The sequence below is a fragment of the Anomaloglossus baeobatrachus genome, chromosome 5 (assembly GCF_048569485.1).
Source record: "Anomaloglossus baeobatrachus isolate aAnoBae1 chromosome 5, aAnoBae1.hap1, whole genome shotgun sequence".
Classification (NCBI taxonomy): Eukaryota; Metazoa; Chordata; class Amphibia; order Anura; family Aromobatidae; genus Anomaloglossus; species Anomaloglossus baeobatrachus.
Window position 1 is genome coordinate 124,975,620 of NC_134357.1, and position 17,671 is coordinate 124,993,290.

The window sequence follows — 17,671 nt, forward strand, 5'->3', positions numbered from 1 at the left end:
CTGCATAACCCGCCCGGACATTATCTGCAGAGGTGCACACGTCAATCAAAAAGTGCACGAAATTTCAAACTTTATAAAGATGAATTTCACTGCCTAAACACCCGAGCTGCCCCCTGATGGTATGTACACACTGTGCATGATAGTGCCAGTGCTGCACTGGCTGCAGCTTATACACGAAAATCCTGATGGTTGGTTCCCTTTAAGAGCACATTTTACTCTGAAATGCTCCGATCATTCATGTAACAAGTTCACTGTTTAAGTGTTGGTGTTTTTGTTGTCAGAATTAGAAAAGCTTTGTTGTAATTTTACATTTGAAAAGTATTTGAGGTATGATTCTTTTTTACCAAAACAGAGCAAGTTTGGCAGTTTGTTTGGTAAGCACTGCCGGAGTTATTTTGTATACAGTGTATCAATTGAAAGAATAAAGCCCCGCTCTTAACGAGAATCTGTGATCAGGATATTATATCTCAAACTAATGGCATGTATGGACAGGTGCTTTCTTGGTCATATCATTGAGGGACACCAGAACCATGGGTTACGACTGCTGCCACCTGGAGGCTGACACTAATAATACATCTTAGCAAAAGAGTCACCTGCATCCCAGCATACTATACCTGGCCTACAGGCAGGGCTGGCTCCAGGTTTTTGTGGGCACCGGGCGGAAGAGTCCCAGTGGGCCCCATAAACACACAGACACACACGCATACCCAGATACGTACACGTACATATACATATTTAAAGACAAACTCACAAAAATACATATAAACAGACAAATCTATACAGTCATATACACTGACATACTGTACATAGATACACATACATGCATACAGACAGACACACAGCTCTGCTGCATACATACATGCATACACACACACACAGCTCTGCTGCATACATACATACATACACACACACAGACACACACACACACACACACACACACACACTGCTGCTGTATACATACATAAGGACAGACACACACACTGCTGCTGCATACATACATACAGACAGACACATATACTGCTCTGCTGCATACATACAGACACAGCTCTGCTGCATACATACAGACACACACACTGCTCTACTGCATACATACAGACACACACACACACACACACACTGCTCTGCTGCATACATACAGACACTGCTCTGCTGCATGCATACATACAGACACACACTGCTACAGACACACACACACACACACTGCTCTGCTGCATACATACAGACACACACACACACACACACACACACTGCTACAGACAGACACACACACTGGTTGCTGCATACATACATACAGACACACACTGGTACAGACACACACATACTGCTCTGCTGCATACATACATACAGACACACACCTACTGCTCTGCTGCATTCATACATACATACAGACACACACGTACTGCTCTGCTGCATACATACATACATACAGACAGACAGACACATACCTTGCTTTGCGGGGCCCACACACGCAGCTCTGTGGGGCCCACACGCAGCTCTGCGGGGCCCGCACACCTTTCTTTGTGGGGCCCGCACACCTTGCTTTGTGGGGCCCGCACACCTTGCTCTGCGGGGCCTGCACACCTTGCTCTGCGGGGCCCGCACACCTTGCTCTGCGGGGCCCGCACACCTTGCTCTGCGGGGCCCGCACACCTTGCTCTGCGGGGCCCGCACACCTTGCTCTGCGGGGACCGCACACCTTGCTCTGCGGGGCCCGCACATACGGCTTCGGGGAAAGGAGGGGGGGCAGGGCAGGGCAGGGCATACATCGCGTGGGGGAGAAGCCCAGACAGTTCACCGGGGCCCATAAATCGGGGGCGGGGAGCGCACATACAGATTGAGTGGGGGGGGGAGGAGTGTCTCACATACCGCGCAGGGTCACGGTGGAGATGGGGCCCACACAGCGCCGGCAGCAGCGCTGTGCTGGGGGTCGCTGGCTGGCACTGCGCCTCCTTCATCTGTGGGGAACCGAGCAGGACGCCGGGCGGTAGCTCCGCCCACAGATGAAGCTTAATCCAGGGAGGACGCAGTGAACGCTGTGGTCTGCACGCCTTAAAGGGACGGCTATCACAGTTTCCTGCTGAGGACTGTGGTCCCCGGAACTCGGCCCGGGGGCAGCAGAACTGACGAGGCCGAGTGGGCCCCCCCAGCTCTCCAGGGCCCCGGCATTTGCCCGGGTATTCCGGGTGCTGACGCCGGCCCTGCCTACAGGCATCAAACTCCTGAGTTTAGCTTAGGCCTCTTTCACACATCCGTTTTTTGCAGTCAGGCCACAATCCGGCGCTTTGCAGAAAAAACGCATCCGGCGTTTGTTGCCACCAGATGCATTTTTTCTCATAAACTTGCGCCGGATTGTGTCGCATGTTGTCGCGTTTGATACGGTTATTGCCAGATCTGGCGAAATATGTTAATCCGGCTGCCGGAAAGGACGCAAAGAGGAACGTTTTTTTTTTTTCCTGCGGCAAAAAAACGCAGAGCGCCGGATTCGGCAGCATGGTGCCTAATTCAAGTGTATGGGGGACGGATCCAGCAGCAAACGCCTGAATCATGTGCCCGGATATGGTTTTTCACTACTGAGCATGCCCAGAAGTGATTGAAAGTCATCTTTCTCTTTTTTTTTTTCTCCCTCTCTCCCCCTCTCTTTTTCTCTCCCCCTCTCTTTTTCTCTCCCCCTCTCTTTTTCTCTCCCCCTCTCTTTTTCTCTCCCCCTCTCTTTTTCTCTCCCCCTCTTTTTCTCTCCCCCTCTTTTTCTCTCCCCCCCTCTTTTTCTCTCCCCCTCTCTTTTTCTCTCCCCCCTCTCTTTTTCTCTCCCCCTCTCTTTTTCTCTCCCCCTCTCTTTTTCTCTCCCCCTCTCTTTTTCTCTCCCCCTCTCTTTTTCTCTCCCCCTCTCTTTTTCTCTCCCCCTCTCTTTTTCTCTCCCCCTCTTTTTCTCTCCCCCTCTTTTTCCCTCCCCCTCTTTTTCTCTCTCCCTCTCTTTCTCTCTCTCTCCCTCTCTCTCTCCCCCTCTCCCCCTCTCTCTCTCCTCTCCCCCCCCTCCCCCCTCTTCTCTCCCCCTCTCTCTCTCTTCCCTACCTCTCTCCCCTACCTCTCTCTCTCTCTCTCCCAGTCTCTCTCTACCCTTCCCCCCCCTCTCTCATTATTTTTCTATATCCACGTGTTCCAGGGCAAAGCCAGAACCGTAAAGAAACCACAAATTGATCTGGGGCATACGGTTTCACACTAAAAAAAAAACCTGATCCGTCGCTTCAGGCATATACCGGATTCGGCCTGACGGCAAAAACCAGATGTGTGAAATTAGCCTAAGTGGCCCGTCTTTGCTTTGGATAGGTTAAAAACAGGATCAAGCCTCTTCATGACATTTAAAGGGGTTGTCCCACAAACAAAGTACGTTTCAATCAATAGATCTTAGAATAATAATACGTTCCACAATTGGATATGTTTAAAAAAAAAAGTTCATGTTTTGGAACATGGTCTTAAAATTCCATATTTCCTGGGTGGGGGTGGGAGAAGAATAGTATACAGACAGGGCTGCAAGGGAACACAGGTACTGTTTTCTGTGAGGTTAAACATTTTCCTGCCTATTTAAAAGCATATTTTTCCTCACAGAATCATCTGCGATCCCATGCTCCCTTGTATGTATACACTTCTTTGTTTCCTCCCCGGCTTAGGAGCTGTGGTATGATCTGACCATGTCCGTGCACAGTCAGATGCAGCCAGTACACAGTACATAGCAGGGGCACATTGGTAACATTATCTACATATACATTATCTACATATACAGAAATATTTTTTTTTTGCATGTCCAATTAAACTTTTTTTTTTTTATTCCAAGATCTGTTGATTAAAATCTACTTTTTTTTTTTTGTGGGACAGCCCCTTGTAGTATGTCCCTGAATGCAGTCCTGCGTCATGCAGGCTCCTCAGTGATCGTCCTGATACAGAAGGAAATAATTACCCTCACTCGTGGACTTTTCTCCGGTGGGTGGTCTGTAACACAATGGACCCTCTCTTGCCCCTAGTTCTAGAGGCCATGTCAGAATGCAATAACAAGTGCTCACCTCTAAGGGTACCTTCACACTTAGCGATGCAGCAGCGATCCGACCAGCGATCTGACCTGGTCAGGATCGCTGCTGCATCGCTACATGGTCGCTGGTGAGCTGTCAAACAGGCAGATCTCACCAGCGACCAGTGAACAGCCCCCAGCCAGCAGCGACGTGCAAGCGACGCTGCGCTTGCACGGAGCCGCCGTCTGGAAGCTGCGGAGACTGGTAACTAAGGTAAACATCGGGTATGGTTACCCGATGTTTACATTAGTTACCAGCGCACAGCTGTGTGTGCAGGGAGCAGGGAGCCGCGCACACTGAGCGCTGGCTCCTTGCTCTCCTACCATAGCAACAGTACACATCGGGTTAATTAACCCGATGTGTAATGCAGCTACATGTGCAGAGAGCAGGGAGCCGCGCACACTGCTTAGCGCTGGCTCCTTGCTCTCCTAGCTGCTGTACACATCGGGTTAATTAACCCGATGTGTACAGCAGCTACATGTGCAGAGAGCCGGAGCCGGCAGCACAGGCAGCGTGAGAGCTGCAGAGGCTCGTAACTAAGGTAAATATCGGGTAACCACCTTGGTTACCCGATGTTTATCTTGGATACAGCTTACCTCAGCTGTCAGATGCCGGCTCCTGCTCCCTGCTCGCTTCATTTGTCGCTCTCTCGCTGTCACACACAGCGATCTGTGTGTCACAGCGGGAGAGCGGCTTTGAAGAAAACGAACCAGGGCTGTGTGTAACGAGCAGCGATCTCGCAGCAGGGGCCAGATCGCTGCTCATTGTCACACACAGCGAGATCGCTAATGAGGTCACTGCTGCGTCACAAAAAGCGTGACTCAGCAGCGATCTCGGCAGCGAGCTCGCTGTGTGTGAAGCACCCCTAAAGCCGGGAAGCTAAGGGAGATGATTGATAATCTCGTACTGGCAGAGGATTGTGGTTGCCCCCTACCTGGATGACATTTTCATCAAGGCTCCTTGCTCTGAGAACCTAGGGGGTCTACAGATTCTGGCAGTGGATTGTAGTTAATCCCCTACCTGGATGACATTCTTAACAAGGCTCCTTACTCTGAGAACCTAGAGAGTCCATAGATTGTCTTGAGCACATTATTTCACTTTAGGTGTATTCTCAACAGGGCAAAGTCCTCTCTGGTATCAGCACAGTGCCTACATTTTTTGGAGGTGTTGTCCAATACAGTTCAGGCGAGAATCTATCTCCCGGAGAAGAAAAGATCCAGTATGGTTTCCTGTCCTTGAGGCGACCATCACAAAGCCAGTAAGATAGTGGTGGCTTGTGAAGTGATTCCTTTCACTCAGTTTAATTGCAGACCATTTCAGAATGCCCTTCTGTCTTGTAGGGACAAGTTTGTTCTCTCCCTAGATTGTCTGGTCGATCTACCGTTCCATATCCATCAGTCTCTCGGATGGTGATTGTCACCCCTGTTATTTCTGGGTCACTCCATCCTCTCTATTCAGTGGCAGACTCTGATAACTTTCTTTCAGGGTACTTGGAAAAGAGACTTTTTCCCAATCAGTGTCCTGGAACTCCGAGCCATCCTCCTGTTGCATCCTCATTGGCAGCACCTGATAGCGTCTCTCCATCATTAGGACAGAACTCTGAGTCGATCTTCCATAGCATAGGTTGTAAGAATTGTGAATTGGGATAAGAACAGAGTGCCTTTGCTCTGAAGATTCCATACCTCAAGTGGCCACAGGTGTGTTTTTTTTTTTTTTTTTAAAACCACAAAAGGTTATCCACATAAGAGTGGGAGCTTGATTCAGAAGTCTTCAGCAGGATTTGTCTTTGTTGTGGCACTCCGGATTTTTATCTAATTGAATCTAGATTAGACCTCAAGGTTATGAGCTTTGTGGCCAGCTCTCGAGATTCTCCAGGAGTTGCGTCCAATGTGATTGCAATCCCTTGGTCAAAATTCGCACTCCCATACAGGTTTCCAACTCTGCCCCTTAGGGTACCTTCACACTTAGCGATGCAGCAGCGATCCGTCCAGTGATCTGACCTGGTCAGGATCGCTGCTGCATCGCTACATGGTTGCTGGTGAGCTGTCAAACAGGCAGATCTCACCAGCGACCAGTGAACAGCCCCCAGCCAGCAGCGACGTGTAAGCGACGCTGCGCTTGCACGGAGCCGCCGTCTGGAAGCTGCGGAGACTGGTAACTAAGGTAAACATCGGGTATGGTTACCCGATGTTTACATTAGTTACCAGCGCACACCGCTTAGCTGTGTGTGCAGGGAGCAGGGAGCCGCGCACACTGAGCGCTGGCTCCTTGCTCTCCTAGCTACAGTACACATCGGGTTAATTAACCCGATGTGTAATGCAGCTACATGTGCAGAGAGCAGGGAGCCGCGCACACTGCTTAGCGCTGGCTCCTTGCTCTCCTAGCTGCTGTACACATCGGGTTAATTAACCCGATGTGTACAGCAGCTACATGTGCAGAGAGCCGGAGCCGGCAGCACAGGCAGCGTGAGAGCTGCAGAGGCTGGTAACTAAGGTAAATATCGGGTAACCACCTTGGTTACCCGATGTTTACCCTGGTTACAAGCTTACCTCAGCTGTCAGACGCCGGCTCCTGCTCCCTGCTCGCTTCATTTGTCGCTCTCTCGCTGTCACACACAGAGATCTGTGTGTCACAGCGGGAGAGCGCCTTTGAAGAAAACGAACCAGGGCTGTGTGTAACGAGCAGCGATCTCGCAGCAGGGGCCAGATCGCTGCTCATTGTCACACACAGCGAGATCGCTAATGAGGTCACTGCTGCGTCACAAAAAGCGTGACTCAGCAGCGATCTCGGCAGTGAGCTCGCTGTGTGTGAAACACCCCTTATACCCAGGCTTCTCAAGAAGATAAGTCAGAGGGGATTCCCGTCATTTTAATCGTACTGGACTAGTCCAAAAAATCCACGTATATGGATGTGTTCAGCCTTCTTGCCGAAGTCCCATAGACTTTCATGGACAATCCAGATCTTCTTTGTCAGGGTCCGCTCTGCCATCAGAAATGAAATCGCAGTTGCTCAATTTAATAGCATTGCTGTTGAAGCAATGATACTGAGGGCACCAGACCTGTCATATCCAGTTATCTAGACTGTGATTAGGGCATAAAAGCTCTCCTTGTTAAGTATCTACATTTGCACTTGGAAGACCTATTTTAATTGGGTTGAAGACAGCGGTGTTCTCCTGATATTTTTCTCCTTGCCAGTGCTCTCCTTTTTGCAGTCCAGCCTACAATTGGGATTCGCTGTTTAGGTTTTTGCCTGTGGTCCCAAGCTTTAAGACTTTTCTCTAGGTATTGACTCACTCGAGGCCACCATACCACCCCTCAACACTTTGAATCTTAATCTTTAGTCCTTGCCCTTCGGACTAATTGGAAACATTTTTCCATTCCATCTCTCCTGTAAGGTGGCTGTTCTTATAGCAATTACCTCCATCAGGCGGGTTGCAGAGTTGGCTACCCTCTTCTGTCGCTCTGCTTATCTCATTCCAGACCTAAACTGACTAATGGTGTTGTGGACAGTTTTGTTTTTTTTTCTCCCTAAAGTGGTTTTTATTTTTTTTACCTTCAGGAAGACATTGTCATACCTTACTTCTGCCCTTGACCTCTCATCCTGCTGAGAGAGCTTTGCACAAGCTGGATGTTGCCACACTACTTGTCAGCCGCTGCTGCCTTGTTTGTCATTTCAGAAGGCCTGTGAAGAGGTCTGGTCACCTTTTTAAGGTGTGACCATTGATCGCTGGATTCGATGGGCCATTCTGGAAGCATATCAGGGGAACACTTAGGGCTCACTCTATGCGGGCTGTGGGAGCCTCCTGGGCTGTTTGACGCCAGGCGCTTGTCCGGCAACTCTGTAACATCTCTACTTGGTCATCGGTTCACAGTTTTTCTAGGTGTTACAGAACTCGTACCTTTGCCTCGGCACATACAAGTCTTGGCAGGGGGGTGCTGCAGTCACTAGTCTCTTAGGTAGTGGCCTGAGTGAATACATCCTGTATGATTTCTATTATACACACCCCAGCAACAGCTTTGGGACGTCCCATGGTTACTGTGTTCCAAACAAAGCGGCTGAGAAATGTAGATTTTTGGTACTTATCGTAAAATCTTTTTCTTGTAGTCTTCATTGGGGGACATAACACCCTTCCTTAGTTGCTCGTTTGGGCATACATTTAAGTCCGGTTTTCTCTGGGGGTAATTGTGCTTTTCTTTCATTATTTTTGCTTCTACTGTTTCTTAGTAACTGAGGAGCCTGGTCCCGGTAGATTAAATAGAATCTGGCAGGGAGGAGACAACTTTTTTTGTTAAGGTGTATTCGTGTTAAACTCCCAACTGACCGCAGACTTAACAAGGCTATCCACTACTCTGATAACTCCTTCTGAATCCATATATTACCCATTTTTAAAATATTAAAACTTATACTTCTGTTTGGTCCTAATGTTGTTCCAGTTGTGTCAACGGTATCTCTCCTGGGATCGCGTACTAGTGAGACAACACGCAATCCCTGCAGCCAATCATCGGCCGTGTCACTGTTCGTCCAGATGTAAGTGATTCGTCTGAATGTGCAGAGAGTGAAGCAACTGCTGATTGGCTGCAGGGATTGCCTGATGCCACACTGGTATGCGGTCCCGGGAGAGATGGTGCCATCACCGCTGAAACGGCACTGGAGGTGAGTATACGTTTTATTATTTCAAAAAGAGGAAATATGCAGATTGAGAAGGGACTGTCTGAGTTGGGAACTACGTATTTAACCCTGTATCCCCTGATGAAGACTGAGAGAGATTTTACGTTAAGCACCAAAAATCTTCATATATTTCTGATTAAATCAGTACCTTTCTAATTGAATTCAGTTTCTCTTTTAAGAAATCCATAGTTGAAATTGTATGCGAATAAGTTGCAAGTGCAGTGATTGGCCCTGCATATACAGCTCTCCTTCGTCTGTCGCTCTACTCCCCCAATGTTTCAATGACCTGTTAGGCGACTTTCACACTTCCGATTTTTGCATCAGTCACAATCGAGAGAGATTCTAACCAGAAAGGAATTTACATATCTGAGCATGCTCGGTCGCTAAAAGACGGCTCCGTCACCGGAATCCGTAATTTCACGGATTCCGACGGATTCTGCCGGCCATAGGCTTCCATGATAACACACGACGGACGCCGAGTCATCCGTCGCTGTCAGTTTTTTCGCCACACAGAAAAAAATGTTACCTTCTGCGCTGCTTCCGCCCGACGGTCAGTCACTCCACGACTGATCCGTCGCTCGGCGGATGCATTGCAAGGCCATCAATCACAATCCATCGTTAATAGAAGTCTATGGAGAAAAAAACTGAATCCTGCTAAATATTTTGCAGGATACCATATTTACTCAAGGCGACGGATTGTGACTGATACAAAAAGACGGAAGTGTGAAAGCAGCCTTAGTTGGAGATAGGAGGCAGGCCGTGCATAGGGAATATGGAGAGAGGCGGTAAGTGTAGGGTCTGCCCACTGCCCTTGTAACTCGTTAGCATACAGTTTCAATTATGAATTTCTCTAAAACAGCGCAAAAACAATTTCTACAAGGAAAGTAAGGAATTACTTAGCATTAAAGCACCTTTTATATACATGTCATTCGTTTTAGGGTATAAAATTCTGGTGACAGGTCCTCTTTAAAGGGTATGTGTCACCACTTTGACTTTTTTAAACTGTTAATATGGGCATACAGATAATTGAATTCTGAAAAAGTCCTACCTGTCTGCCTCATATCAGATGCCTTGTTGTGGATAAATCATCTTTTATCACTTTTCTATAAATGAGCTCTTCCAGGCTATGGGGAGGATGCTGCCTGGAAGATTACTCCACCTCCAGAGATTATTTAAAATAAAAGGGGATAGTTTAGACAGTAGAAAGTGGTGACAGATTGCCTTGAAGTCTACTAAAGGTCTTTTGTTATATATGACCAACATGTTTTGGGTACCTCTTTGACATCCCATAGAGGATCTTCAAAAGAAAGGGTTATACTGTAACTCTAATCAGCAATCTTCTCCTTCCCGCAGGTTGTACTCATGCTTAGCAAATGGAAGTGCTGATGAATTCCAAAGGGGAGATCAGCTGTTTCGTGTTCGAGCTGTGAAGGATCCTCTACAGATCGGTAGGAACTATAAACTTGCTATAGTCCTATTGCAGTTTTAGCTCAGATCTTCACAAAATTGCAGTAAGATCTCACTGTGTGGGCACACTTCCGGGGATTTTAACCTTGTTTGCTTGTCACACGACTGTATAAGAATAAACTGCAGCATGTCTAAGGCTATGTTCACACACACACACACACACACACACACACACACACACACACACACACACACACACAGCATCTTTCCTAACTACAAAGATTCAGCATTTTTGCCCCCAAAAAACGCATTAAAAACCGCATGTGTGTTTGATGCATTTTTACCGCATTTTGCCAAATGCGTTTTTTAATTCAAACCTATTGACTGGAAGGGCTCAAAAACGCTGCAAAAACGCAAAAAGAATTGACATGCTGCATCTTTAAAAACGCAGCCAAGATGCAGCCAAAGGTAGATGCCCAGTGTGGACAGCAAAATAGAAATCTCATAGACTTTGCTGGGAGAATTAATTGCATCTCTGTGACCTAAAAGATGCAGTGTGTGAACATAGCCTTAGACATTAAAATGTTGTACTATTTAGAATAAAGGGAAGGGGTTAACACTTTATATAATTTATTTAGTAAATAGTTTTAAATGTCACTTGGTTATATAAGAGGACTGCAGGTTTATTGTACATTACTTCAATGACAGTTTCAGCACTGTGGGTTGGTAGAGCTATATGGCATAGCTCCGCATTGGTGCCCCCAATGTCCTTTGTGATATATGCTGTAATACATACTGCCAGGCTGTTTCGGTCTTTCCATGCCATCAGCACAGATGGCGTTCTTGCTCTTATAATACATAGAGGTCAATCAATGAGAACTTACGATCGCCTGAAGATGTTAAAATGGGTGAAGGGTGATACATCACCTTTATCTAATTAAAATTAGACATTGAATCATATTCTTTTTTGCTAATCTTTTTTCGTTTCAGAGTTTGGATTTTTTATGTATATATAATTATGCAGGCAGTGATCTTGCTCGCATTGCTCTGTTGACAGCATTCAGATATGTAGTTTACAACACATGGACCATAGGAAACTGTAGACTGCGACAGACTCATTGAATTTTGATGTCTATGGAGCCATGTTCTCACCATCTTCTGTAACCTGTGCAAAGGTCACCTATTGTCACTGTTGTATCCTGTGTTATCTATAGTGGTACGTCAAAGTTTGTGAACCCTTCAGAATTTATCATATTTTATGAATACATTTGACCTAATACTGCATTAGATTTTCACAAAAGGTGTAAAAGTAGATAAGAGAACCAAATCAAACAATTCAAAATATTTGACACCCTCAAATATTAGATGAGAAAAATGATCCAATATCCTGTGTCTGTGGATGGCAAAAATATGTAAATCTTAGGCTTAGGAGGTAATTTGAAGGTGAAATTAGAGTTTAATGTTTTAAATCAATGGGATGACAATGAGGCGTATTTAAAAACGGGGATCTAAGAAAGTTGATCTTCACAACACATGTTTATGAAAGTGCACCATGTAATGAGCAAAGGAACATTTCTGAGGACCTCAAAGTTGTTGATGCTCATCAGGCTGTAAAAGGTAAAACAAAATCTTTAAAAAGTTTGCACTCCACCAATTCACAGACAGATTGTGTACACATGAAGGGAATTCGAGACCATTATTGCCCTCCCCAGGAGTGGCTAACAAAGAACACTCCAAAATTGTCTGCCAGGTGACAATGGAACCAAAGGTAAAGGCCCCGTCACACTAAGCAACATCGCTAGCAACATCGCTGCTAACGAACAACTTTTGTGACGTTGCTAGCGATGTTGCTGTGTGTGACATCCAGCAACAACCTGGCCCCTGCTGTGAGGTCGTTGGTTGTTGCTGAATGTCCTGGGCCATTTTTTAGTTGTTGCTGTCCCGCTGTGAAGCACAGATCGCTGTGTGTGACAGCGAGACAGCAACAACTAAATGTGCAGGCAGCAGGAGCCTGCTTCTGCGGAGGCTGGTAACCAATGTAAACATCGGGTAACCAAGAAGCCCTGTCCTTGGTTACCCGATATTTACCTTTGATACCAGCCTCCGCCGCTCTCACTGCCTGTGCTGCCGGCTCCTGCTGTGTGCACATGTAGCTGCAGGACACATCGGGTTAATTAACCCGATGTGTGCTGTAACTAGGAGAGCAAGGAGCCAGCGCTAAGCAGTGTGCGCTGCTCCCTGCTCTGTGCACATTTAGCTGCAGCACACATCGTGTAATTAACCCGATGTGTGCTGTAACTAGGAGAGCAGGGAGCCAGCGCTCAGTGTGCGCTGCTCCCTGCTCTCTGCACGTGTAGCTCCGTGCGGTGGTAACCAAGGTAAATATCGGGTTGGTTACTCGATATTTACCTTAGTTACCAAGCGCAGCATCTTCCACGCGGCGCTGGGGGCTTGTCACTGGTTGCTGGTGAGCTCACCAGCAACTTGTGTAGCCACGCTCCAGCGATCCCTGCCAGGTCAGGTTGCTGGTGGGATCGCTGGAGCGTTGCAGTGTGACATCTCACCAGCAACCTCCTAGCAACTTACCAGCGATCCCTATCGTTGTTGGGATCGCTGGTAAGTTGCTTAGTGTGACTGGACCTTAACTTCTAAGCAAGTAAAGGCCTCTCTAAAATTTGATAAGGTTCATGAGTCCCATAAAAACCTCATTACATATGTGAAACACTGTAGTGGTAGTAACCCGGTTCGGACTTGTTTGCTGTATCTGGGCCAATACAGCGTGGTATTATTGATGGAACAATGAATTCTTAATTAAATGAGAAAATTCTAAAAGAAAATATCAGGATCTCTGTCCATGAACTGAATCTCAAGTGAATGTGGGTAATGTAACAAGACTGAATAAAACCACCCAAGTTGTTCTACAAAAGAATGGTTTCATAAGAATTAAGTTAAAGTTTTAAAATGACCAAATCAAAGTCCTGACCTTAGTCCTATAGAAATGTTGATTAAGGACCTTAAGTAGGGGTGAATGGACCCGTGGATGTTTGGATTTGCCAGTGCAGCCGAATTTCAGTTTTGTTTTATTCAGTACCTGGATTTGACCCAAACTCGACCTTGAAACTCATATGTCAAAGGGGCCCCCAACTTTTGGACTGAAAAATGGTTGTAGTAAGGGCAAGGGGGCTGCAAAAGGAAGCAAAATTGGGGCCAAAGTAAATCACTTGCCCTGCAAACAAATGTGGATAGGGAATTAGTAAATAATTAAAAAAACGGTGTGAGGTCCCTTTTTAATTTTCGATATCCAGCTAAGGTAAAGCAGACAACTGGGGGCTGGTATTATGAGGCTGGGAAGGCCCATGGTTATTTTGTCTTTTCCAGCATAAAACTAGCAGCCCGCAGCCACCACAGAAGTAGCGCATCCATTAGATGCGCCAATTTTGGCACTTTGCCCACCACTTGCCGATTTGCCCTGGTGTGGTGGCAATTGGGGTAATATTTTTGGGGTTGATATGTTGTGAATTGATAGATGGCATCAAGCCCAGTGGTTAGTAATGGATAGGTGTCTATCAGACACCCCCATAACTAACCCAGTAAGTGAAAAGTAAAAAAAAAAAAAACCCCACACAGGAAAAAATAGTTTATTTTAATAAAGACTCCCCCCACAATCCCTCGTTTACTAATTTATTAATTTAAAAAATCCTCAAAGTAATCCAGTGGCGTATTGTCCCAAGGTGTCCATCGAATACTTGTGAGAAATTCTGTGTCTGCCACAGAAGTATGGAAAATTCTGAAGGGTTCACAAAGTTTCAACACCACTCTATAACACCACTCTATATGTATCTCATGTTCATTGTGGTTCTGACTGTGATAATAAGCTGGCTGCTGAGAAGTGATTTTTATGGATCAGGAATTGTCAGTCTATTTTGAGGCTTAGTGGTTAGCGGAAAACCGCTAGATTTTTGGATTATGAAAAGATATAGGTAGTAACTTGAAACAATAGAAAAATCATTGAAATTCTTATTTTTTGTTTGTTTGCCATTTGTGGTGTCATACATTTAAATAAAGTTGAGAATATTTTAACACCTTTAAAAAAAACAACTTTTTTTTACACAATAGGTAATTTTCTGATGACACTTTTGGGGCATATTTATCAAAACTTTCTAATTCTTAGATTTTTGTTTTAAAATGCACCAATTTTATCATGATTCATACTGTTTTGAGTCTGGGACTTTAACATCGATGACTTATCCTTCGGATACAACATGCGACACCCCCGCCGATCAGCTGGTCCTGATGCTCCCGCCACCATCTGAAACTGCTCGGTTATGGAGCTGCATAGCTCTGTCGATGGAATAGTGGCTATATTTGGGTACTGCATATCCCGTCCACTATTCGAATCAATAGGGGACAGATGTGCAGTGCCTGGACACGACACTATTCTGTTGACTGAGCTGTGCAAATCCGTACTGAGTAGTTCCGGCTGGCGGCAGCAGAACTGGGAACAGCTGACCTAGAGTGTTGCTGAGTGTCGCACCCTTACAGATCAGACTTTGATGACCAAACCTGAGGATTGGTCATCATTATTATAGTCCAGGACAACTCCTTTAAGACTGTGCAGTGTAAGTTTCCACCATCTACTGGTTGGCTTACTATGTGTCAGAATTATGCTGCACACTTTTTGCATACTTTCTGTTGCATAATGTATTAAAATGTACCTTTTTTAACAAGGCTTGCCCCACCCCTGTTGGACATGTAGTAAAAAGTGTCTAAAACAAACAGTAAATATGTGCAGATCATGAAAACTGTTGCATATGGAGAATTCTGGGAGATTTAGCTTTTGAACTAGGCCCCATGCTCTTTAACACTAGTGTAAGACAATGGCAAACAAATAAAATAGTTAAAGTGAGCCTGTCAGGAGCAATATGCACCCAGAACCACGAGCAGTTCTGAGTATATATTGCTAATCCCTGCGTAACAGTCCCTGTATCTAGTAGCATAGATAAAGATCTCTAGAAAATGTTTTTCTAAAGATCCCATATCCCATAATAAGGCAATTCTCTTGGCTAGTCGGCCCCCTTAGCATGTATGCTCGCTCCTGTGGGCATGCTAACATGCTAATGAATGTGCAGTGTCAGGGGATGGTCGTGCTCACCTCTCTGCTGCCATCACATCCGACTACTGGGCTCCAGCTCAGTGCACATGATCCCGGACACTCGGTCATGCGCATTTCATGAGTTTGAAGCCAGGATGCGTACACCTGGCTTCTTAGTGCACATGACCGAAAGTCCCGGATCATGCGCTCTGAGAAGAAATCCAGGAGTCGGACGCAGCAGAGAGGTGAGTGTGACCATTCTCTGATGCTGCACATTCATTAGCATATTAGCATGCCTACAGGGGTGTGCTTACATGCCATGGGGGCCGACTAGCCAAGGGAACTAACGCCCTTGTGACTAGTCCCTCTGCTCATTAGCATATATGGGATCTTTAGAATTTTTCTAAAGATCCCTTTATATATGCTACTATATCCTGGACTGCTAGACAGGGATTAGCAATATGCACTGCTCATGGGTCGGGGTGCATATTACACCTGACAAGTTGCCTTTAAAGAATATAATTGGTTTACATGTTCTATATTTTTTTTTTAAATATATTCATTTATGTTTTTAGGTTTCCATCTGAGTGCCACTGTGGTACCTCCACAAATGCTGTCCCCAAAGGGTGCCTACAATGTGGCTGTCATGTTTGACCGTTGCCGGATCACATCGTGCAGCTGTACCTGTGGAGCTGGAGCAAAGTGGTGCTCGCATGTTGTGGCCCTCTGCCTCTTTAGGATTCACAATGTTAGTAACTTGGTTAATCGGGGAATTGTATCATTTTTGTTCCTCTGCTCTTTATGAATTTTTCATATTTGTGTCTTTTGGATTTTAACCTCCGTGCAGTACAATGATAAACTGAGAAAATAGGTGAAGCGCCAATCACAATAAACTCCTAGCCGAGATATTGCTGAGAGTGACACCTGATCAGTTTGGTTCCTGGGCTCTGCTAGAACGATCCGCTGTAATAATGCCTGGGGGTTACCTGTGCTTCATCTAAGAGTCTTCATGATGTTCTAGGATTAATCTCATAAATGTGGTTGTCTGCCAATAAATGGATCTTGTCATGAGGAGATAAAAACACAAACATATGATGTACAAGAAAGTGCTACTTTTACTATTTATATTTAATCTTTTTATATTTTTATGAAATAAATATATGTAAGAGTACTACATATACTGTATGTACGCATACAAAAAAGGCTGCGAAATAAGAATGCTAAATCAAACCCTTATTTGTTGTGACCGCTCTTCATCTTCACAACAGCATGAAAGCATCAATTCTTCTAGTTGCACTATCACACAGTTTATGAAGGACCTACCCAGGAAGGTTGTCCCAAACATTTTGGAGAACTAACCACAGATAATCTGTGTATGCAGGCTCGTACAAACCCTTCTGGATCTTCATGCAATCCCTTGCTTATAAATGTACTTCTGTAATCATAGAAAAGTCTGATTGAAGAAAACCTGTCATATAAAAAAAATGCCATTAACACCATACCTGTAGGTGAATCTGCAGGCTAATGGCATTATGACGCCATGTTGCCGCCGCTCTGAGGTCCCACTGCCGTGAAGAAATGGACTTTATTTCTCTCGGCAGGTGCAATCCAACCTTAAAAGTAGAAAATTCAGATTACTTTTTGCCATTAAACATATAAAGAAGCAAACCCAGTTCTATAACAGCATTCTCTGGACAGATGAAACTAACATTAACCTGTACTAGAATGACTGAGAAGAAGAAAGTATGGGGAAGACTTGGAACGACTCATCCTCCAAAGCACACCACATCCTCTGTAAAACATGGCAGAGTTAAGGCTGCTTTACACGCAGCGACATCGCTAGCGATGTCGCTCGTGAAAGCACCCGCCCCCGTCGTGGGTGCGTCACGGGCAAATCGCTGCCAGTCGCGGACAAAATAGCTAGTACCCGTCACACATACTTACCTTCCTAACGACGTCGCTGTGGCCGGCAAACAGCCTCTTTTCTAAGGGGGCGGTTTGTACGCCGTCACAACGACGTCACACGGCAGGCGTCCAATAGAAGCGGAGGGGCGGAGAGCAGCCGCATGAAAGTCACGCCCACCTCGTTGCCGGAGGACGCAGGTACGGTGTTGTTTGTCGTTCCTGGGGTGTCACACGTAGCAATGTGTGCTGCCTCAGCAACGACGAACAACCAGCGTCCTACACCAGCAACAACATTTGGGAAATGAACGACGTATCAACGATTAGGTGAGTAATTTTGATCTTTAGCGGTTGCTCGTAGGTGTCACACGCAACGTCGCTAACGAGGCCGGATATGCGTCACGAATTCCATGACCCCAACGACATCTCGTTAGCGATATCGTTGCGTGTTAAGCCCCCTTATGTGTGATGATCGGGCATGCATGGCTTACAGTGGCCCTGGGTCCCTAGTGTTTATTGATGATGTGACTGAAGACAGAAG

At 45.9% G+C, this 17,671-nt stretch overlaps 1 protein-coding gene across 2 annotated transcripts in view; it reads left to right on the top strand.

Moving 5' to 3' along the window:
• ZSWIM8 (zinc finger SWIM-type containing 8) overlaps positions 1–17,671 on the top strand; it is a 177,517-nt gene that overhangs the window by 55,397 nt on the left and 104,449 nt on the right. For both annotated transcript variants that reach the window (XM_075348847.1, XM_075348846.1), the window contains exons 3-4: positions 10,083–10,177; positions 15,804–15,976. In XM_075348847.1, the coding sequence (XP_075204962.1) occupies positions 10,083–10,177; positions 15,804–15,976 (268 nt within the window). The remainder of the gene's footprint in view (positions 1–10,082; positions 10,178–15,803; positions 15,977–17,671) is intronic.